We start from the raw sequence: 24,348 nt of genomic DNA, 5'->3' as shown, positions 1-24,348 counted from the left end.
TTTGATTCGAATGTTCTTTTTGACTCGTCAGTATTTAAAAGCCGTTTGAAATACTGTCTTCATTCTCGACTATGTCTATTATTCGTAAGAAGTTGTCCTCTATCATCTTTTATGAATCCCGGGCTATTGATTTTTCACCTGTCTCAATTTTAAGAGCTACACACAAAGAATTTAAAAATTGTTTGCTTTAGAAAAAATTTAATTTCCGAAAATCTTTTTTCATTTTCTTCGACATTTCTCCATTTTGCCACTGCAAATCCGGATAAAGTAAATTTTAATGTTAATACGCTATTCCTAACACCTTGTAAGATTGCATAAAATGAAAGACAAACAACAGAATTATTTTCGTAACAGTTTATTAAAATGAAGTAAATAGCATCATCTATAAAAATATACAAATTTAAAATCATTAAACATTAATACATTTCTCTTAAAGCTACAAATCATCGAGTTCCACAGATCTTTTTCCGTTGAAAACATGAACACAAATAAAAAATGTATTTATTCGGTGACATATTCAGATCTAACTTTGAAGGTATCCAAAATATTACAGCAAAAAGGAAAATGATATATTTTCATAACTCGCACATACAATGTTAAAAAATTTGAAATTATATAACATAAAACTTATTTGAAAATGAATAAATTCTTGAAGCCAACATCAACATGTTGCTACAGTTCGTTTTTAGGAATATGGCGTCTTTGTGGCACAATTTGATGTGAGCAATTAAAAAAAATAAAATGCTTTAAAATCTTTTCATTTAGTGAAATATAAAACTCTTGATGCCCCCGTATTATGGGAGAAGTCAGGGAAAGATTATAGGAAACGATGGGCTCAGGGAACAATGTGGCGTGCAACATGTAGTAAGATGGGCTAGGCAAAGACGAAGAGAATGGTTCAGTCATGTAAAAAGAATGGAGGAGCACAGACTACCAAGGATTGCGCTAGAAGAAAACTAGCTGGCAAGCATCCACCGGGGAGACCACCAAAAAGATGGAGAGATAGCTGGAAGTTTACCTCTCAAGAAATACTTCAAAGTCGGAATTAACAGATCGACAGATCTACAATAAGTATAAGAAGAAGAGAAAGATTAAGAATTAACGTTGAGATATCATTCCTCAAATGGAATGTTGATTTATTAAAGTTGAAAATTAATAGTTCTCAGAGAACTAAAGCGACAAAGTAATATTTAGCTGAACGGGGTTCGATTGTTCGATGTGTGGAATTCCATATTTTTACACATAGAGAGGAAGAGGGAGAGAGGGAGAGAAAGAGAAAGAGAGAAAAAGATAGAGACATTCATAAGACGTGATACAAACTAGATAGGATGAATGAACCATGGTGCAGAAAATGCAAAATGGTAGAAGAAACCATACCTACCATACACATCTTACGCCATTGCAATGGACTGAATTGCACAGGACTTATTAGAGTTTAATGGAAAAAACAAGTTCTGGTACAAAGGTCTCACGACCAAGTGTTAGAGATTAACGAATCTCATCTAAACTAAGAAGAAGAAGACATGATGATCATCAAAGAATTAAAATGTCGACTTTTTACAAACCTACAGAAATTAACAGAAACAAAAAGTAGCTAACTACTGGAAAAAATGGTTACAAAATAAAGAAAACAAAAAAACTTTAGCTAAAATTAACATGATAAAAATAATTAAAAAAGCTGCAGGACGATGAAATAAAAATTCAGTAACAGATAACAGAGTATGTGATATTACAAAAATTGTATTGTTATATACATATTGTATTAACCATTACATTTCCATTATTCAAAAAATAAATAAATAATATTTTGGACCCGCCAAATTATACAAATGACACAATATTTCGTTTTGAATAGAATGCCGTATTTTAAACACAATACAATTTGTGACACAAGACATTCGTTGATACAATAAAATCAGTAGTAAATTCGTTGGTTTCACAAAGTATTAATATATCGCCTAAGCTCTTCTTGTGTATCGAAGATCATGACGTGGAAAGGTGATCCAGGTACTAGTTCTCCTGCCCATTTTACCTCCACCCTGTAGTCTCCAGGTTCTGTGGGATCGTACTGAAACACAAGGTAGATTAGTTCGTCATATTAAAATAAATTAAATCTTATAATTATAAAATTAATAAGAGATTGACTTTAGTAAGACAAGCTACAAACTGTTACGTGTCAAAAATCCGATACGTTACAACTGGTTCAATTTTCGTTTATTTTATTACATTTTAAAAAACAACCGGTAGGTATGTAAATCTGCTTAATTTTTGTAAAGAGTTCCAAAGGAATTATTTTGTTGGACGTGCTAATAAAATTGTCGTTAGTATCATATTATGTACTTATTGTCTAATATGTGTATAATCCCGTGAAAGATTCTACCGAAAAATATGGCGTTACGATCTGCTTATTTCTATAGAATTCTTTCAACGCTTTTATTCAAATACCTAAAGATATCCTGACCAGTACTTTTTAATAATTTTCTTCGTTTTTTATTCATTTTTTATCATTATTAGTTCTCATAGTCATCTTAGTTCTATTAATAGTCGAGGAAATGAAGCATTTTGGCTCGCAATTTTTTCGTCCAGCATGGATTTACTTGAAATTTTCACAGAAGGTAGGGAGTAGTCCAAGGATCATTTTCTATATCATGCCGCTGTACGCTAAAACCTTGGGGGTGGTTGCCACCACATCTCGGGGGTGGGAATTTTTTATTACATTTTAACCATGTAAATCGATGTAAAAACTAATTCTAAGAAAAAAATGTTTTTTACATTTTCTTCGTAAAACTAATATTTTTTGAGTTATTCGTGGTAGAAAGTAACAGTTTTTCGACGGAAAAATCGACTTTTTTAGAGGGTTTTTTGAGAATAACTCGAAAAATATGCATTTAGTCAAAAAAACTGTACATATCAAAATTGTATCTTTTAGTAACACAAACGGAACTGTTTTTCTCTAATATTTTTATGACCAATACAAACCGAGATACGGCATGGTAAAAGTTAGCTTTTTTCGTCAAATGCATAATTTAAAATAATCAAAGCGAAATAACGGGAAAACTTTGCATTTTTTCAGGAAAACTTAGATGATGTTTTTTCAAGCATACAATAAGATCTGTCACAAAAAATAATAAAAAGTTTCTAGCATAAAAATTGAGCAACTTATGATCAAAAAAAAGTCGGTACCTGTTTTTCTCTATGAAAAAAACAGTGAAAACAACCCGCTAACTACTCTCGTAATTAAAAATTGGTCTTTGCCTTTCTGTAATTCCTTTTATATTTGTATTTTCAATACACCCAAGAAATTTTACCTATTTAAAAGGCATAATTTTAAAAAAATTGGAGTTTAAAGAAAAATTGATTTTTTGCAATTTTGCATTTCTTATCATTTTCTTCAAAATATCTCCGAAAATACTGGAGATACGGAAAAAATGATAGACAACTAAATTGTAGCTTTTTTAATAACTAAAATTTCATTATGCGTAGATTTTCATTACAGTGAACAGATAGCGAGATATAGCTGTTTACATCTATTTACGAGCAAACACCCCCTTATTCGAGCCCTTTAAACCCACCTCAATTAAAAATTAATGGATTTTGCTGAATTTAATTTACATAGTCTTATAACCCTTCAAAAATCCTACAAAACCATTATTGAAAAAACTTTCTATCGCCAAAAATGAAAGGAGCTATGTTTATAAAACTAATTTTTTTTTTCGAAAAATTCGAATAGTCCTCTTATAGAGCATTTTCAATTTATATAATACCACAGAACCGGTTCGTATACTGGATTATGACTAAAAAACTACATATTTGTAAGTGTATTTTTACATTTGTAAATTCGTATTTTTGTGTAAATAAATGTTTTTGTAATTCTTTAATTCTACTTTTTTTCTGTATAGATCTATTAAATTATCTACTTATAAAAATTGCAATGTTATTAAGGGTGGTTTTTAAGGGTTGAAATATTATATTATATCCTAAAGCACAAAACAATCATTATTTAACCAGTTAAAACCAAATTTTACCCATATTAAAGTTTACAATGTTTTTATATATTTTTTGACAATAAGGGATAGTTTACAACGCTAAAAATAATCAACGCCCTTAATAATATGGAATATGAAGTACGGGGTAAGATGATCCTAACCCTAAATTTTTATGTAAATTGATGCAAGCCGAAATTATTCTTTTAGGATAAGTAAACTTTTTATATATAGCTCCAACAAGGGTGGTCTTGAGGGTTGAAATATTATGATATTATATCTTAAAGCATAAAACAATCATTATGTAACTAATAAGAAGCAAATCTTGACAATATTAACGTTTAAAATGTTATTTTATAATTGTTTACAATCAGGGGTTGTTTTCACCCTTAAAAAAACCAAAAGCATACAACGGCTCAATATAGAAAATGAACTAGAGGGTGAAATGAGCCTAATCCCAAATTTTTGTACAAATCGATGCTGGACGAAAAAATTGCGAGGTTTTGCCATTTTTCCAGCTTCATTTCCTCGACTATAATTTTGGAAATTATATTTTCTTATACATACGCGAGTAGTACAATTTGGCTTTATGCAGGGCAGATCAACAACATATGCAATTTTCATTATAAGGCAGTTGTTGGAAAAATACAAGAGTAAAGAAACAAACGCTCATATGGTATTCATTGATCTTGAGAAAGCATATGATAGAGTTCCTCGAGAGATTATGTAGTGGGCACTCAATAAGAAAATAGTCCCTGGTGAATATGTAAAGATTGTGAGGGATATGTATGAGGGAGTAACAACTAGTGTTAGGACAGGTGTGGGAGAGACTGATAAATTTCATGTGAAAGTAGGATTGCACCAAGGCTCTGTGCTTAGTCCGTATTTATTCTCATTAGTTTTGGACCAGATAACAGCGAAACTACAGGGTAACATTCCATGGTGCTTAATGTATGCTGATGATGTCGTGTTAGTAGGAAATAGTGAAAGAGACTTAGAACAAAAACTGGAACAGTGGAGATAAGCTCTCGAGGAAAAAGGTTTAAAATTTAGTAGGACAAAGACAGAGTATTGGGAATGCTCATTTAAAGATGGAGTTACTACAAATAAAATGGCATCTTTGGATGGTGAACTGATTGTAAAAAGCAATAGTTTTAAGTACCTGGGATCGGTATTACAGAGTAATGGAGAAATAGATGGAGATGCATGCAGTAGAATTAGGGCTGGATGGATGAAGTGGAAGAAAGCGAGTGGTGTGCTGTGTGACAGGAAAGTTCCAATGAAGTTGAAGGGAAAATTCTATAAAACTGCCATAAGGCCGGCTATGATGTACGGAACTAAATGTTGGGCAGTGAAAAAGAAAGAGGAACAACGAATGCATGTGGCGGAAATGAGAATGCTTAGATGGATGAGTGGAGTGACAAAAAAGGATAAAATTAAAAATGAGTATATTAGGGGTGTGGCACCACTAAGTCTAGGAGTGGCACCAATTGATGCCAAAATGAGAGAGCATAGGTTGAGATGGTTTGGTCATGTTCAACGTCGAGACGTTAATCACCCAATACGAAGAATTGCTAAAGTGAAAATTCCTGGAAGGTTTAGGAGAGGAAGACCAAAGAAGACGTGGGGGGAGACGATTAGGCAGGACATGTTGGTAAAGGGGATTAATATTGATATGACCCAAGATAGAATTGTGTGGAGAAATGCAATTAGGGAAGCCGACCCCGCATAGGGATAAGGCAAAGAGAATGATGGTACGCGAGTAGTACAATAGTTTCTCTTACAATAGTACTCACAGTTTTTGCTGTAAATTTTAAAGTACCGGAATATTGACGTGAAATTTGGCATACACATAGCTAACATGTCAAAGAAAAATAGTGATATTGTGCCTATGTGTGCTTTTACCCTGGGGTGAGTTTCACCCCTTCTCGGGGGTGAATAAACCATACGTTCAAAATAAGTCCGGAATTGGATAAACTGACTAATTTTAAGCAACTTTTGTTTGATGGAGCTTTTTCACTAACTTAATACTTTTCGAGTTATTTACGAGTGAATATGTTCATTTTCAACAAAAAAAAACACGTTTTTAGACGTTTTTTCGCAAATAACTCAAAGAGTAAGTATTTTATCGAAAAAAATATTTTTAGTAAAAATATAGCTTATAAAAAAGTGAAAAATATGGTGTATATATGAAGTTTGTAGACTCAGTAGATGCAGAGTTGTAGCTAATGAAAAGTAGTTTCTTATTTGTCAAATTCCAAATCGAATATTTTAACGTGAAATAACTAAAAAATTAAGCACGTTTCGGGGAAAAGTCATCACAATGTTTTAAAGTGTTTAAAAAAGCTTTATTTTTGTTTTTTTTTAAGTTTCTAGCATCAAAAGTAAGTGAGTTACGCTCAAAATAAAGTTGGTCTTTGCGCTCAAAATAAAATAAGATATGGCTGTTCAAAATTTGCATACACTCGTGATTAGTGACTTTTGTTCAAGCCATTTTAATTACAGCTTTTTCAAAAATAAGTTTGAACCAGTGAAATTTACAGATAATATAAACAATACATAAGTAAAGTAACTTGTGAAGCGGTAACGGATTAATTTCATTTGGGATCGATCATAGGGGTCGATTTTTGCGATTTTTTTTACCAAAAAATAAAAGGGACCAACATTATTTTGAGTGTAACTTACTTACTTTTGATGTTAGAAACTGTTTTTCAATCTAGATGTTTATAAAATTTTGTACAACCATGTTAATTGTTTAAAATTAAAGCTCTGAGAAAAAAAGAAAAAAAAATAAAAAAAAAAAATAATTAAATAAAATAAAAAGTTACTAAGATCTAAACCTCCGCGAGGTTGAATCGGGTTTAGGTCTTAGCGCGATAAAAAAATATACAAAAAAAAAAAAAAAAAAAAAAAAAAAAAAAAAACAAAAAAAAATAAAAAATGTAATAAAAAAAATGTTAAAAAATATAATAAAAAAAAATAATAAAAAAAACAGAGTAAAAAAAAACAGTAGTACTAATAGTTTTAAATTTAGATACTAAGCATATATTTTGTAAAAGAGAGAATTCAAAACACATTGACTGGCCAGTTGGTTGCTTAAACCAGTGCCAATAAAACATAAACACACACACACACAGAAACTGTTTAAAAAACAAACAAAATAAAGCTTTTTGAAACCCTTTAAAACAGTTGTAATGAGTTTTGGAAATACACTTTGAAATATTCGATTTGGAATTTGACAAATAAGAACTTATTTTTCATTAGCTATAACTCTGCTTCTACTTCGTTTACGGATTTCATATAATATACTCTATTTTTTTTTTCACTTTTTTATAAGCTATATTTTTACTAAGAATATTTTTTTCGATAAAATACTTATTTTTTGATTTAATTGCGAAAAACCATCTAATAACGTGTTTTTTTGTTTAAAATGAACATGTTCACTCGCAAATAACTCGAAAAGTGTTGACTTAGTGAAAAACTATATATAACAAAAGTTGCTTAGAATTAGTCAGTTTATCCAATTCCGGACTTATTTTGAACGTATGTTTTTTCACCCCCGAGAAGGGTGAAGCTCACCCTCAGGACAAAAGCGCACATCGGCACTATATCACTTTTTTCTTTGACATATTAGCTATTTATGTGCTAAATTTCATGTCAATCCAAGCGGTTGTTTAAAATTCGGAGGTTTTGCAATATTTTACCGTGCGGAATGGACTATAGGTGTCCCGTGACGTTTTCCTTTCAATTTTTCTTAATATTTTACTCCCGTTCATGACCATCAAAACATACCCATTTTATATCAATTACAGCGTCGACGGCATACTAAATATAGTTGATGCTGATGTTTTTAACCTATTTAAAATAACACTATTTTATTACCTTGCACAGTATGGTACGGTCCTTTTGACTTTCCCGCTGCATTTCAACTCTAAAAGCTCCTTTGGGTCCCCTCACTCTCACTGTTAGTTGACCTGCTCCTGCACCTCTCGTATCACAAATAAATCTTGATTGGAATGTGGCTAATACTCCATGCTCTATGCCAGGTCCATATACTCGAACCTAAAAATGTAATACAGAGTTAAAAAATATTGAAGTATAAAATTTCTTAAGGCAGCGCCCCCCTTTAAAAACATAAAATTGTTGCGACCCCTTAATTTTTTAACAATCTAATTTTACAAATTCTCAACTCAATCTTGAAAATATGCCATCATTAGATAAGTCTATTATCATTTCCTGCTTTGCTGTCGTAAAGCCAAAATCATCATATTTTTCAATCACAAACGGGTTTCTAATCCATTCATATTTGAACATGTCAAGATCTTTAAAGTAAAACGAGAATTGCTTCCACAGACAGGTCAAATGATTATTACTTTCTTCTATTTCATCAGAAAAACAGGTAATTTTAAAAGTGGAAAGCATGTCAAAATTTTTCAAACTTATCCACAGTTCCAATTTTTTCATAAATGCAGTGATCTTGTTTTTCTGTGTAAATGCATGCATCTGAGGCCCTTGCATTGATTTATTTAAAATACTGCGTCTTTGAAGAGTAATAACTAAATACGCAAGTTTTACAAAGAATTTCGTGTCATAAAACAAGTTTGCTTATTCTTTATTATTATCAGTAAGATATATGGCGATCGCTTCTTTTAGCTCAGACACCCTTTGAAGTACTTTGACACGAGAAAATCAACGTGCTCCACGATAATATAGAAGTGATCTATATTCTGAACCCATGGCACCACACAATTTTGCGACAAGCCTTCCTCTTAATGGGCTATTTTTGATAAAATTTACAGCTCTTATATTAACTTCAAATACTGTTAGTAGATCTTCACTCATATCTCTTAAAACAAGCGATTGTCTATGAATCATGCTATGCGTCCAAACTGCACGAGGAGCCAGCCAGCTTTCGAACTCGTGCCTGTAGACTGGCATTTTTTCCTGTCATAAATGGAGCTCCATCTGTGCATAGTCCCACACAGTTCTCACACAGAATGTCATTTTCATTACAAAAATTATCAATGATATTAAAAACTTCACTTGCTGTAGTATTGCCTTCAATAAGTTTACAGAATAACATGTCTTCTCTAACATCAGTTTTCATAACATATTATTATATTATTACATATGTTATCACGTGTGTATCCTTAAGAACATCGGTAGCCACATCTACTTGCAACGCAAAAGAAGATAGTTTTACTTTTTCTATTAATTGATCGCAGAGATCTTCAGATATTCGTCTTCCCATCGTATTACCTGCAAGTGGAATGATTTTAAGTTGATCAGCATATGATTCACTGAGCGTCATAGCTATTATGCCAATAGATTTGATGCAGATAGCATTAGATAGCAGGTAGATTCATTTTTTTGACACCTATTCGACTTCTTTGGTTTGTATTCGAAAATGATATTTTGGAAACAGCTGCATGCCCCCCTTGCAACACTTTCGCGCCCCCTAGGGGGCGCGCCCCACAGGTTGGATACCACTGTCTTAAGGTTAGAGATTTTGTCCAGTTTATCTATTTCTTACCTTTGAAGCATCTGGAGCTCCTGCAACCCGAAGCGTGAAAGGTGATCCAGGTACGTGCTGGCCGGCATATTTGATGGTAAGCGCATGTCTTCCCGGTTCCTGAGGTTTGACATTCAAGGTAAACGTAGCATCTCCGTGGTCGTACAGTTCACAATATGCCACTTTTCTGGGACCTGCACAATGAGCTGTTAGTTCTCCTGGACCAGCTCTCCTTGTATCTATCCATGAGCGGATTTCACGACCAACTACTCCTTGCCGCAGACCTTCTCCTGAACATAGCACCTAGAAACATTTTTTAAGAAATACTAATAAGTCTACTATACCTACTACAATATGATAATGTCATACAAATGAGAAAAGCAATACTATCATATACCTTTGAAGCATCTGCTCCTCCTTTAGCTTCCACAACGAGTGGACAGCCCTTCACAGGTCTTCCAGCCCACAGAACAGACAGCAGGTAATTCCCAGGGATGCTAACTGTATATGCAGCCTTCCAAATTTTATCTCCCGCCAAACTGATCATTACAGGAACTGGAATGTTATTGTCTGCAGCATGTAGTGTTACTTCAGGATTTCCTGAAACAGTCAATAATGTATTATTTTCTCAACAGTTAAATAAAGATTATTATAGGGTCACATTTATAGAATTGTATAAAGGCTTTTTTTAGTGTAGGACACCAGTAAAAAGGAATGAACTTCTGCCAAAGCAAAAATGTTGATGGGAAAGAGGAAGGGTCATATTCTGAGGAGGAATTATGATCGGTAAAAAAATCCTTTAATTTTCATCCAACCAACTTTAATAGCTCGCAGGTTTGGTTCTATAACCTGTAGTTAGGCTCCTGGGAGATGCGATGGAAGAAAATGTAATTAAGCATTAATTCGCTTAAAATAATAAAAAATATCAGATGATTCCATATAAGTTTGGTTGAGTGGAAATACTAAAACAAGGAAATTCGATCTTCTTATTATAAATGGTCAATAAAAATGGCTGGAATTTAAGTAAAATTTATTTAAAAATTCAATTAAGAAATATGGTTTTGAAATGTTTGTAAAAGGGGCTAAAAATTAACTGGAAATAAGATTTAAATATATAGGTAATACATTATTATCAAATCACTTACCAATACTAGCTTTGGATCCATCAATTGTAAAAGTAGCAGCGTCCCCACACTGCGCATGTGCAAGTCCTCTTCCTGTCAGTACAACTTGGTCCCCAAGACAAATAATACTACTTGGAGCTTCTGGTAGTGGATAATTAGCAAATCTTATATCAAATTCATGCTCTCCAGGACTAAGCCCTTCTCCTGAAAGTTCGAAACGTATCCTGGTGTTTGATTTTTCCTGGTTTACTTTTCTTCCGGAGATCTTACATTCTAAATTACCAGGACCGGCGTTGGATGTATCAAACGCTAATTTTGCTGGAAGTTTTATTCGACCGGTGTCGTCTAAGTATTGGTTCCAACCACCTATCAAGCGTACAGCAGCTGGGTCAACTACACTGGGTCTAAAGGGCGAGCCTGGAAGCTATTAAAATAATATTTTAGAATAATAGTGTTAAGTTAAGTTAAGTGTGCAAAGCTCTTATGATGCATCCGATAACTGTACTATTTCCATTGTTGTTAAATTTTCCGTTTTTCTGAAAATCTTATGAACTTTCGTATTTTAAATGGATCAACCTCTATATTTTTTGCGTTTTAGGTCATTAAGAAATACTGATTATTTTTCATATGATGTTCCCTATACCTATATGCTATAATGTGGTTCTAAATTATGCTATAATTTCGGAGCTTGCTAATATTTTTAAAAAAATTATAAAAATCAATTTTTTCTACGGCCATGCTAAAACTACTACTTTCCCGCACGCACTTCCTTTCCGAAATGTGCATTTTCCCGCACTAGTGCGAGAATGTAGAATACCTTGTGATATGGCTTTACAACATTATGTGATAATACATGCAATAAACTAATATTTAGATATTATTTACTAATTTATTTCTTTATCTTATTGTTTTCATGTTTTAATGAAATTAACGCGATTATTTTATGATTTTTAACTTCCAATCGTATAGTAAGATATTTGATCACGTGTTTAATTCTGTCCAATCAGATTAAAATTATACTGAGAATTATCTACTGTAGAAAATTACCGATAGAATTTTTTTAAGTAGATTGTTTCTGTTTAATGGTAACCAGTTTCCTAGTTTTGACAACTGTCACATTTAAGAAAATATCCATAATAAACGTATTAAAAAATAATCTTACGAATATCACACGACAGTAAGAATAAATAAGAAAATATTGCTTCATTTTTACTCAAATTTGTTGTCATTGGGCAATAGCCACTCGAGCCCTGCGGGCTCGAGTGGCCCAGACAACAAATTTTCTAAAAACTGTCGCATTATTTTCAATTTATTCTCACTCTCTTGTGATATTATACCCGAATATTTCATTCATAAGAGATTCTGACCAATAGAAAGCTACAGAAATCTAAATTAAACTGATAATTTTTGATAATTTCCCGTCGTCAAGTATATTACGTCAGATGCCCTTCGTTGCTATGAAAAATACATTCAGTGACAATTAATATTTTAAAAATTATAAAAGTGATGACTTTCAACCGTAAAATATTTATAACAACTGTGTGTTTAATTGTACTAATTTGTACTTACATAAATAAATTACAATAAAATTTTGGTTTTGAACAGTTTTATTTATGAAATAATCGCAACAAATTGCAATCGATCTCTAAAATTAATATAGAATTTTAGAGCTCTTGTGCAATTACTACTGATAATTCGTTAATAGTGTTATAAAGGTACCAAGGGTATTATAAGGATATCTAATAACGCTTGAGGTCTACGGCCCGAGGTATATACGTTGACTGAAAGCGTTATTATCTATAATATCCGTGGTGCCTTCAACGTTTAATGTCCGACTAAATTCTTCTTTATATGAAAAAAATTTGCATGAATTTTGAATTAATTAGTTTTCAAATAAGTACATTTAGCAGCAATAGTCGTAACGTAATTGTGGTAATAAAATAACCATAGTTTTATATGGATTTACTTAGGTTTTTATTTGTCAACTTGACAGTATTTAACTAATAGTTATTTAAATTTAACGCCCAAGGGCGTTATTTTTCAAAATAGATAGGTATCTATAGGTATCCATAGGTTATAGGTAAGATAGGTATTATTTTTATCATCAAAAACCGTATCTAATAAATTTAATAACCAGAGAGAGGGTTAAGTTAATCTTAAGAAATCCACTTATAACTGAAAAATGAAACGACTGAACATAATAAAAAGCAATAGGTCCAGTCCTCGATAACTTATTTAATTACTTAACATCAGTCATATTTGACAAGTTGGTCAAAATAAATTTTTAACGATTATTCAATAACATGATTATTAAGTAAGTGTCATAAAACGAGAATAATTTCTAAAATAGAAGATGGTTGGTCTGTCCGACAACTGGCTCAAGAGTTCAATAATATTTTCGTTGAACTGGCAACGATGCTCTAGAAATTAGAATGACACATTTGACAAGACCAACTTACACAACTTGAAAAACACGATTTTCGGTTATAAGAGTTGTACCAGTTTTTTATGACGAGAACTGTATATGTAATGTATATTAATACGTAGGTATATTAAAGATATACTTACATCATTTGGTCCAATACTAATAATAACATCGTACGTTCCAACCCATTTCGGTACGTAGGAAACTTGATATTCCCCGGGTTTATGGCTTTGAACTTGCACGTCGATGTTTCCTTCTACAGCTTCCACTGACACTCTGGGTTGTACTACACTGCTGACGGTAAAGCTGCTCCTTTCCCCAACTCTTCCAAATTCCAAGCCTTTTCCAACAGCTCGAGGAGGGGGAGTAGGGCCAACAGGGCCTACACCCAAGGCTAAAGGAGAACCTTTTACAGGTATTCCGCCGTATGTAATTGCTACTTGATATAGACCAGCTAGTGCTGGCAAGAACATAACCTACAAATTTTTAGATATGTGTTATCGCACTGTTTTTTAGCACAGTTTCATATAATCAAATATCCTTAACTTTCGCGTTGTCATGGTGATGACATGTGAGCAATAAATTACGACAAAAGTTTTAACAGTTTTGTGGTTTGAAAGAAATTAGAATTTTTAAATGTGAAAGTTCTAAAAATTGTAGAATATACATGAATTCCAGAGACGAAGAGTTAGTTTTTTTATTTGTTTATCGTAGATAAAATATTGTATGAAACTGTGCGTGAAGTACCGCTGTCGCTCGTGCTCTAAACATCGCGTGCGTTCGCAAAAAGCATACTTCACGAACTGTTTTATAAATAACTATTATAATTACCTGTGTGGTATTTTCGTCACTTTGTACTTTCTGCACAGCTAATGTTTGGTGTATGGGATTAGTGACTTGAACATCTAGTTCTGCAGATCCAGAACTTTTCGTTGATACTGGAAAATAAATAAAAAATACATTACTACGTCTTTTCAGAACTATATTCACCAGATAAAATAGAAATCTGGCACTCCCAGATAGGAATTATTTCATCATTAGTTCTACGATACCTACACCAAATTAAAAATTTCTTGGAGGATGGATGGTGGTAAAGGCGAAATAAAAAATAGGGAATAAAAGAGAGGTAGACAGAGAAATGTAAGAGCAGATTGTAAAAACGAGTGGAACGACGAAAAATAACCTAAAAAATCAGAAAACAAAGGAAAAAGCTGAGAAGAGAAAGAATATAGGAAGTAGAGAGGTTTTAGGATTAGAAAAAGGGGAACAGTGAACATAAAAGAGTTAGAGAAATTATTGTTACACTCAAGGAAGTGCAGACATAACTGAAAACTATAACAGATAGGCCTACAAAGCATCTTGTATTAAAGTTATGTTAGATTTGGTTCAATATAGGTTAGTTTAACTTACCCGTAAATTAAGGTAAGTGAAAAGGAAGATAAAATGAGGCAGAGAGAGATAGAAGAAGAAATTGTGTAAAAATAACTATGCAAAAAAGTGTAGATAATAATAAGATAATACTGCATTTCAAAAGCTTAGAAAATGCCCCAATCGCTTATCTTAAATATTTCTTTTTCGACTTCTTTATTTTTATGACCTGGATACAAGTATATTTGGCAGCACTTTTATAGGATCATAATTGTCTTCCAATCAGCAGCATCATGTTATTGAATTATTTTGTATGCAAATATGTCGAAAAGGTCCTATAAGTACTAGAACAAACTCTTCTGCAACTATATATCTCCTACTGTATGTGTGTTGATGATGATGGTACCAGGATTGGTAGGTATGATACGTATTGATGTGATTTACAACTTTTTCATGTTGCATGTATTCTTAACTTTTTCCCCTACACATACCTGTACATTATTTCCCCAAATTATTACATATTTCTAGTACTATTAGTACTAAACCAAACAAAAACGAAACAAAATAAAAGCAAAGTTTAGTGTAAAAGTAATAATCCTTACTATTGAAATAAACTTTATCTCCAACATTTCCTTGAGACGTGGGCACATCAGTAATTTTGACATTATCAGGATCGAAAGCCTGACAAACGAAAGGGCTTCCAACGAGGTGTTTTCCCTGATGTAGAACTTCCACTTTGTGTGCACCTATTTCTCTAGAAGTGAACTCGGCTTGTAGTTTTCCTGTTTTAGTTTGGTAGCAGCGCACTGGTACTGCGGAGCCTGTAGGTCCGCTTACCACCACGTCAAATTCTCTGGCTGATCTGCCTTGGGTTTCGATTTGGAAGGAGTTCACTTTGCCAACTTTTGCCTGATACAAACCTAAAAATAAAAATAAGATATTGTCAAGCTTAGAGCAAATACACACAACGCAAAAGTCTAGGGATATTTTTATAAATAGACGTATTTTGTTTATCTTTAATCAACTTAAAAAAAAGGAATACAAAATTTGTAGTTTAAATTGTTGTTTAATATGTCAAAAACCATAAATTGCAAAAAAAAACAGAAAATTGGAGCAAAAAAAATATAATGCAAATCACCCATGTTTTACATACCACCATAAAATGTCAAAAATACGAAATATAAACTTAAAATAAAGTATGGCCACCACGTTGGTTTATTACAGCTCTACATCTACTGTTCATGCTCCGAATCACATTGTGAATGTCTGCTTGAGGTAGTTGTGTCCATTGTTCTCTCAGAAGCTCTTTTAATTGAAACTCATTGTAGACATTGCCCATATGTGGAGTAACTCTTCGTTGGAGCATGTCCCATACATGCTCGATGGGATTCAAGTCCGGTGATTGTGCTGGCCACGGCAATACATCAATACCCTCGTTATCCAAACAGTTTGTTACAATATGCGCAACATGTGGTCGAGCGTTATCATGCATAAAGTAAAAATTTTCTCCAACAGCAGCAGGAAACGGGCGCGCAATAGGTTCAAGAATAGTATCCAAATATTGCTGACTTCTGAGAAAGCCACGTGGGAAAATGAGGTCAGTTCTTCCGTCAATCATGATTCCGCCCCATACCATTAATGTACCACCTCTGTATGCATACACTTCTTGAAGATGTCGTAATCGTTCTCCATTTCCGGGTCGTCTCCAAACTCTTGTCCGACGAGAATCTGGATGAAATCCATATCTAGACTCGTCACTAAACAAAACTGTGGCCCAGTCATTGTCGGTCCAATTCTGAAACTCTTGACACCAGGTTAATCTTGCAGCGCGATTGTCTCTAGATAGGTGTGGACATCTCAGTGGTCGCCGACTACGAAGATTGGCTTCATGGAGACGATTCCTCACAGTACTGCGGCTAATTGTTACATTATGTGCAAGCTGTAATTCATTAACCAGCTCGGGTGCTGTGATTGTTGGCTGCCTTCTGGCATTTAAAATTAAATATCGGTCTTGAGCGACGGTTGCAGAGCGACCACGTCCTGGATGTTGTTCGGCTGGACTCCCAGTGTCTCTAAACCGACGCCACAAACGACTTACGACGCTTTGGGAGACACCCAGCTGGTCAGCAACTTGAGTTTGTCGCATACCAGCTTTAAGGAGGCCCACGGCTCTATTCATCTCGTCCAACGTTAAATGTTGTCGTTGCATGGTAAAAAGACAATATGTTTAACTCACCAAGAATGGTATAAAGTGACTAAAATTAAAAATAAACAAAACATAAAAATGTCGATTTTTTTGTCCCTTATAAAAAACATTCTAAAACACGTATTGCTATCAGTTTTACAATTTTTTTTGATAAGAAGTAAGTGTCTGTATCAACAATTATAGTACAAGCAAATTTATATGGTCTTGAAATTTCTGTCATTGGTTTTGTCAAATTATTAAACTATCCTTAGACTTTTGCGTTGTGTGTATTTACTATTAATACTATTTTATGAAAGGATAAGTCAGTCAACAATCTGATGCCTTAGCAACAAAGACTGCAAAAAGTAGAGGTCCTAAATGGGTACCTCAGAGCTTGAAAATATTTCAGCTGAAGTAAAGCGCTTCAGTTTGTTACAAAAAACGGGTATTGTTTATAAATTTTCAACAAGTAAAAAAGTTCGCCAGACACACCAAAAAATTCCAGTTTATGAAATAGAAGAATCTTCCCTGTCGAATGCTTTAAACAAGACAGTATAAACGGAAATCACCTGAGAACTGTTTCAAGTTGATTCACTAATCAGTGAAAATCTAGTATGTTGATACAAGTTGACTGACAAGGCAGAAAACCATGCTGACTAGTATGAAGCTGAAGCTTCAGATTACCTACCAAAAAATCAATCACTAAAGCTTGGAAGATTTTAGGAATAGCAGGAAGAATTGTAATGGAACGATAATTACAGATCAATGATTTATCACCAGCATTCATACATCATACGTGAGAGAGTCACATCTTCACCAATATGATTATAAGATGATCATGACCAAGAACATCATATTCATTAGAAGAAGTATTATTGCACAATAGATCCAATTTTGTAGTGAGTCTTTCGTGAGTTTTTTTGCTATAAGATACTGAACATAAGATGTCATAAAAAATTTCTTAACCATGCTTGGCCAAGATGGTGGATTCAGCATGGCATCAAAGTTGTTCTCACGAACATGAACTTTAAAAGAATTATAATAATCATTAGAAGTCAGTTGCTTTAGCAAAACATCATGAGCCTTCGGGTTGTTTTTCTTAATTATATAATCTTGGACATCCTCAGAGGTAAAAACTGGAGAAACATTATGAAAAATCTAATCCTTTCTAATCCCCTAAAATCAGCATTGGCATCGAAACCATGTCCATTATTTACTAGATGAATTCTTTGTGAAGCCAAAATTATTGTTTAGGTTGCCAACAGGTCCAGTATTATATAAAGTACAAGACATGGATGCAATAGGTGTTGCATTGCCCCCAGCAGCAGTTGAAATGGAACAGAACAATCTTTACTATTCCAGTCAAATAAAATCCAAAATATACTTTTGATAAGAAAGCATTAAATGTAGTAGACAGCAATTTCTTAACATCAACTCAAACACTATCAAACTAAAAGTTTAAACCACAGTTTTTAAATAAAAACTCGGAGCTCCTTTAAACAGTATAATCTGGTGATCTTGATAATTAAATCTACAAAATAAATAAATTCAATGAAAATTGCATGTAGCCGTTCTCTTACCTAATCCTCCGGCCCAAGGTTCACTTCCGGGTCCTTTAACTGGAATCTCCAATACCCCAAACTTTGGCACCCCATTGTAGAACAATGTTATTCTATGAGGAGCTGCTTGTACGGGATGGAATATCACTTCCCACATATTGGCATTGGTAGGACTTTGCCTGACGCTGTGTGAAACATCCCTGTTGCCGACCTATAAAACAAAATGTTTAATTTTGTATTACTATGTGTGGACCTATAAAATCCATACAGGTCTGGATCTCGGGTATGAAAAAAAAGTTGATTAATAGCAAGCTGAAAATTTGTTAATAGCTTGAGGGTGTCTAGTTGGAGAAACTCTGATATATGGGAACACTGGAACAGAGGAAGTTTTAATTGTGGAACAGGTTAAAAATTTGGAACGGTCAGACCACGAAAACGGCACATGTATTTTGTCCGACAGAACAGGCTTAAACTCTCCGAACAGAGATTAAACTCTCATGCAAAAATCAGACTGCTATTTATCACCAAATGGGCGTTTTAATGAGTGGAACATGTAGAATATGTGAAATGACAGGAATTATGACAGGTGATAAATAGCAGTCTGATTTTTGCATGAGAGTTTAATCTCTGTTCGGAGAGTTTAAGTCTGTTCTGTCGGGTAAAATAAATATGCCGTTTTCGTGGTCTGACCGTTCCAAATTTTTAACCTGTTCCGCAATTAAAACTGCCCCTGTTCCAGTGTTCCCATATATCAAAGTTTATCCGACTAGACACCCTTAAGCTATTAACAAATTTTCAGCTTGCAATTACTCAACTTTTTTTCATACGCGGGATCCAGACCTAATAGTATTATCCATATTTTTTACGATTTTAACAAATATTTTTGGTGATTATAATATATTTTCTACCTCCTTCTGCATTATTTTCAGAATTCTTAGAATGTTATGTTAGAATGAATGAATGTTAGAATGTTATATGTATACGTATATGCAAGTTAAGAAACCAGAACTGCTAAATCACCAATAATAAAAGGACAGCGTCAGCAAGCTTCACCTCGACCACACCTCGGCGTCACCGAGCTTATAAATAAACTTTTGCATTGTATAGCGTCACTCTTATTTTGCATTTAACTGTAGTAAGTAGTCCCTTGTCAATAAAGTTCTTTTTAAAAACGTTGTTCTTGGACTTAGAAACTTCACTGGCGCAGTCAGTAGGATTTTTCGGGAATTACGTCGCAAAATTACGTTACAAAAATCGAACGATTTCGCGAATAGTTTTTCGTTTTAACGATTTACCGGAAAACCGAACTTTTTGTGAAAGTGTCCAAGATCAGCTTTAGACAAGGTATCACCAAGACCTGGGGAGAGAACAAGAATCGTCGAACCCTAGAGGCAGTAGATTTTAAGCAGTAGTTCAACGAGACCTGGGAGAAGAACAAAATCGTCGAATCCTATAGGCAGAAATGTTGAAATTCTACATTTTAATGTAAGTGTTTCCTATTTTTTCCATGTTATTATTCCATTTTATATTTTCCTATACATATTTGAGAATACTTATAGTCAGAGAGCTAACGACAGTAAATGATTTTTTTTAAGATTTTATGATTTTACAAGATTTTATTTGAAATAAGAAAAATATTATTATTACTATATTATCTATATATATAAAATTCTAATTCGCAGGCTTTGTTACCGTACTCCTCCGAAGCCGCTTGACCGATTTTCATGAAATTTGGCAGGTGGACTCGACCGGACAGGGAGTAGGTTGTTATCTATATTTCATAGCCGTACGTTATAAGGGAGCTTTGCCCCCCCTAAATTTTTTTTTTATTTTTCGACAAACCGATTTTTCTTAATTGTATATGATTCAGAAGCAAAAGATACATACAATCCTAAATTTTCACTTTTCTATCTTTAACCGATATTTTTTTAAAAAAATTTCGTGGTTTAACATCTATATATATAAAATTCTCTTTCGCAGGCTTTGTTGCCAAACTCCTCCGAAACCACTTGACCGATTTTCATGAAATTTGGCAGGTATACTCCCTGCTGAGTTGCGAAGAAAACGGTGCTATTTTTACTTCTCTAGCGCAGTCCGTTTCCGAACTGCGTTATGCCGTGCGTTAGCGCGAGCCGTAAGTCGTAGAAAAATTCTGAGCACAGAAGAAGAAACAACGGGAAATTTTATAATAGCAAAGTGCAGCAGATTAACTTTTGGACTCAAATTGGATAAAATATGAATTTTTTAATTTTACGAAATTTTCAAAAAAACTTGCTTTCGCTGGGCAAACCATCCAGTTTATTCATGTTAACTAGATGAACAAACGAAAAATATCGTGAACACTATTGCGTGTCTTAAATGATCGATAATATTTTTTGTTATTGTCATAATTAATTAATATTTAGAATTTTAAGGTATGAATTAAAAAAAAAAAATTATTTTACATTTAATATTTGATGGGGGCGAGTTAAAAGTGCACTGAGTCATGCAGTGCTCTATGGGTGCAACAGTATGTTTTTGAATTCCTGAGAGAGAAGGTGTGGTCATATCAAAGGAATGTTATATATGTTTCATATCTCTCAATGCTACTCACTGTGTTGCCTATTCAAAATGGAAGAATATGTGTTTTAATTTATAAGAGAGATGGTTTGGACATATCAAAATAATTTTATACAAATTTGTTTAATATTTCTCAATACAAGTTACTGTTTTGCTGAAAAAATGGAAGAATATGGGTTTGTTTATTCATGAGCGAGATGGTTTGGTCATATGAAAAGAATGTTATATACTATATAACATTGTTTTCGAATATATAAGATATTAGGTTTAATATTTCTCAATGCAAATCAGTATTTTGCCGGCTTAAAGGGGAAGAATATGTGTTTGAATTCGTGGGTGAGATGGTTTGGACAGATCAAAAGAAAGCTATAAAATTATGTTTAATATTTCTCAATGCAAATTACTGTTTTACCGACTTAAAAGTGGAAGAATATGTGTTTGTAATTTATGAGGGAGGTGGTTTGGTCATATCAAAAGAAAGTTAAGTATATATGTTTAATATTTCTCAATACTACTTACTATTTTGCCTACCTAAAAGTTGAAAAATGTGGGTTTCAATTCATGAGTGAAAGAGTATGACGTATTTGATTTCATTTGAGAGATGGTTTGGTCATATCAATAAAATGTTATATTTTTAATATGTCTCAATGCAAATTACTGTTTTGCCGACTTAAAAGTAGAAGAATATGTGTTTTAATTGATAAGAGAGATGGTTTGGAAATATACAAAGAAAATGATGTCTTGATTCCGCTTATACTAATGATTCCAACGGACTTACCGTTTGAAAATTGCAAGAATAACTTCGTTTAAAAAGTAACGAGTTTTCAGGTTTGGCACACGGAAAATTTTTGCGCGTAGGGAAACCGTCATCGTTACAGTGGAACCTCGATAAGTCGGATTAATCAGGACCGCGGCCGATCCGGTTTATCGAAAATCCGAGTAAGCCGGAGAATATGGTAAAAATTAATAAAATACTGATACTTACATACAGATAAACTTCCATTATAATTGCAAAAACATGAAATACATACATAGCACAGTAGGTACATCTAAATTACGTACAGTGGTATACAGTATTGTTCATTTCTTGGTAAAAAACTCATACAGTAACATTTTTATTGTTGAAATGTTTGTTTGATGAAAATCGGTCCGGGTTAGCCGGACTTCCGGGTTATTGGAGGCCGACTTATCGGGGTTCCACTGTATTTATTTTGCACCAAGAATAGAGTATTGTTTATAAAAAAGCATTACATTGATGCAAATTTTTGTCATACATTATTTTTTAGATTTTCTGTTAATTTACTTAGTGAACTTTGAGATATCATTATTTAATTCACAATAACACCGGTACGAAGTTCGTCGGGTCAGTAATTAAAATAAAATTAAAATTATATACAATTTTGTTTACTTTGCTGGTGCAGAATTTAGACACACAACCCTATGACGTCACGACACGTTTTAGGCTAGCTGCAATAATTTAAATTTAGAATTGTTTTTAGGGGCCAAACGGAACACAAAAACAACTTTTTATCTTTGATACATGTTTTAAATTATTTTATGTTGCGATTTATAACATTCTTTTCGAATTTCAAATTTATGCAAGTTCCTTATTGACCTAGAATCAAAATTATAACACATTATCTAATTATGACCCACTATCTAAGGTGCAACGAAGTTCACCGGGTCATCTAGTATTATTATATTTTTGAAAATATTTGATTATATTGAAGTTTGATTATATTTAATATTTTATTATAACCTGATATATTATTTGAATAAAAAGAATAAATATTTAATGAGTGAAACTGATAGTAAATTAGATTTAAGTAGCCTTGTAGCAGAATTAAATTCAATTTTAGAACCAAATAGTAATAAACATAACGAAATGGCTCAAACAAACTACCAATTGTTAAAATTATACTTAGATTCTATCCCAGCATATGATGGTAATCCACATACTTTAACCATATTTATTGAAAATTGTGAAAATTTAATAACTAATTTTGCTAGCCAAACAGATGGCACTTTGAATACATTTTTACTTCGAGCTATATTAGGTAAATTAAATGGAAGAGCTCAAATGTTAATAGGCTCTAGGACAGAATTAAATACATGGCAACTTGTAAAGAATGCCCTAAATCTTAGTTTTGGAGATCAGAGAGATCTCGATTGCCTTATCCAAGACCTGATAACGTTGAGGCCTTTCAAAAATGAAACCCCTTATAATTTTGGCATGCGATGCCAAGAAACACGTAGTTTAGTAGCACAAAAATTAAATACCCTTAATATTAAAGCACCAGAAAAATTAATTAGAATACAAAGTTACGATGACTTATGTTTAAAAACTTACATTAGAGGCTTACCCTTATCGTTACAAACAAATATTATATTGAGAAACCCAGACAGTTTAGAGAAAGCTATGTGCTTCGTTATCGAAGAAGAGAATTTTCTATATTCGTTACAACGCGGAAATAATTTAAACTCACAAAATTCTTTTAGACCCTCATCGAGACATACTCCTACGAGAAACAATAATTCTAATCAAACTTTTACTCCTAGAAATAATTTTCAACAAAATCGCCCTAATATGAGATTTCCACCTTACCAATATCAAAATATCAGACCGCAATACCAGAATAATAATTTTAATCCTAACAATACTTTTCAACCACACCAAAATCATTTTCGAAATTTCAATAATTATAATTCTAACTTCAATCCAAGAAATTTCGACAATAATAATTCTAATTTTCGACCAAAGAACTTCAATAATAATAATCCTAATTTTCAACAAAGATATGTTAATAATCGACCCCAAAATCAAAATCAATACCAGCCAGAACCGATGGATACAAATTCACGAAATACTTCTTTAAGATCTAAACCACATTTTACTTCCACACAATTATTTAATCAACAAATAAATAACGATCAAATACAATTCGAAAACCCCTTTGAAAATAATGATTACGAAAACCTGATTCAAAGTTCAGTACCCTATCCAGTACCGCATTACGAGAACAATTATGAAACTCAATCCAGTCCTTATCAAACTCAAGACAACACAAATGAAAGATCATATCACAGTCCAACTCAAAATGTTGAAAACGTAAATTTTTGCATGACCCAAGAAAATTACAATCCGACATAATATATTTAAATACAACGATAGCAGATTTACCACATATTATTATACCAGAACTCAATGCCAGATTTTTATTAGATACAGGGTCTTCCAAAAGTTTAATCTCTCCACAGTTAGCGCATAAATATTATAAAAATTTTATTTCTTATGAAAATTTTAATATACAGACGGCTCACGGAATTTCCATGCACAATGAAATAATTAATATTCCAGCTTTTAACATTTTTAAAGTAAACCAATATAATAAGTTTTATGTTTTTAAATTTAGCGAAAATTTTGATGGATTAATTGGTATAGATTTATTACAAAAATTAAAAGCTTCAATTAATGTCAACACGAGACAAATGAAAACGCCTTATGTAACTATACCCATAATTTTTGAACCCAGTAAAAAGAATATATTATATCCCAAATCAACTTTTAATCATACAATAATTATTCCCCCTAGAACTAAGCAAATAGTCAAAATACCGGTAAAATTAAATGAA

At 32.9% G+C, this 24,348-nt stretch overlaps 1 protein-coding gene across 3 annotated transcripts in view; it reads right to left on the bottom strand.

Annotated features, from left to right (window-relative positions):
- Positions 1 to 339: 339 nt before the first annotated feature.
- The window catches only part of LOC114324271 (filamin-A), a 219,180-nt gene continuing 195,171 nt past the window's right edge, over positions 340 to 24,348 (bottom strand). For all 3 annotated transcript variants that reach the window (XM_050658770.1, XM_050658776.1, XM_050658785.1), the window contains 9 exons: positions 18,178 to 18,367; positions 15,015 to 15,332; positions 13,876 to 13,982; positions 13,188 to 13,520; positions 10,641 to 11,043; positions 9,893 to 10,095; positions 9,517 to 9,798; positions 7,866 to 8,045; positions 340 to 2,068 (listed from right to left, as the gene is read on the bottom strand). In XM_050658770.1, the coding sequence (XP_050514727.1) occupies positions 1,937 to 2,068; positions 7,866 to 8,045; positions 9,517 to 9,798; positions 9,893 to 10,095; positions 10,641 to 11,043; positions 13,188 to 13,520; positions 13,876 to 13,982; positions 15,015 to 15,332; positions 18,178 to 18,367 (2,148 nt within the window). In that variant the 3' untranslated portion in view covers positions 340 to 1,936. The remainder of the gene's footprint in view (positions 2,069 to 7,865; positions 8,046 to 9,516; positions 9,799 to 9,892; positions 10,096 to 10,640; positions 11,044 to 13,187; positions 13,521 to 13,875; positions 13,983 to 15,014; positions 15,333 to 18,177; positions 18,368 to 24,348) is intronic.

This window comes from Diabrotica virgifera, chromosome 1 (assembly GCF_917563875.1).
Source record: "Diabrotica virgifera virgifera chromosome 1, PGI_DIABVI_V3a".
Taxonomy (NCBI): Eukaryota; Metazoa; Arthropoda; class Insecta; order Coleoptera; family Chrysomelidae; genus Diabrotica; species Diabrotica virgifera.
The sequence above is the reverse complement of the archived record's forward strand: the minus strand, read 5'-3'. Positions and strand labels throughout refer to the sequence as shown.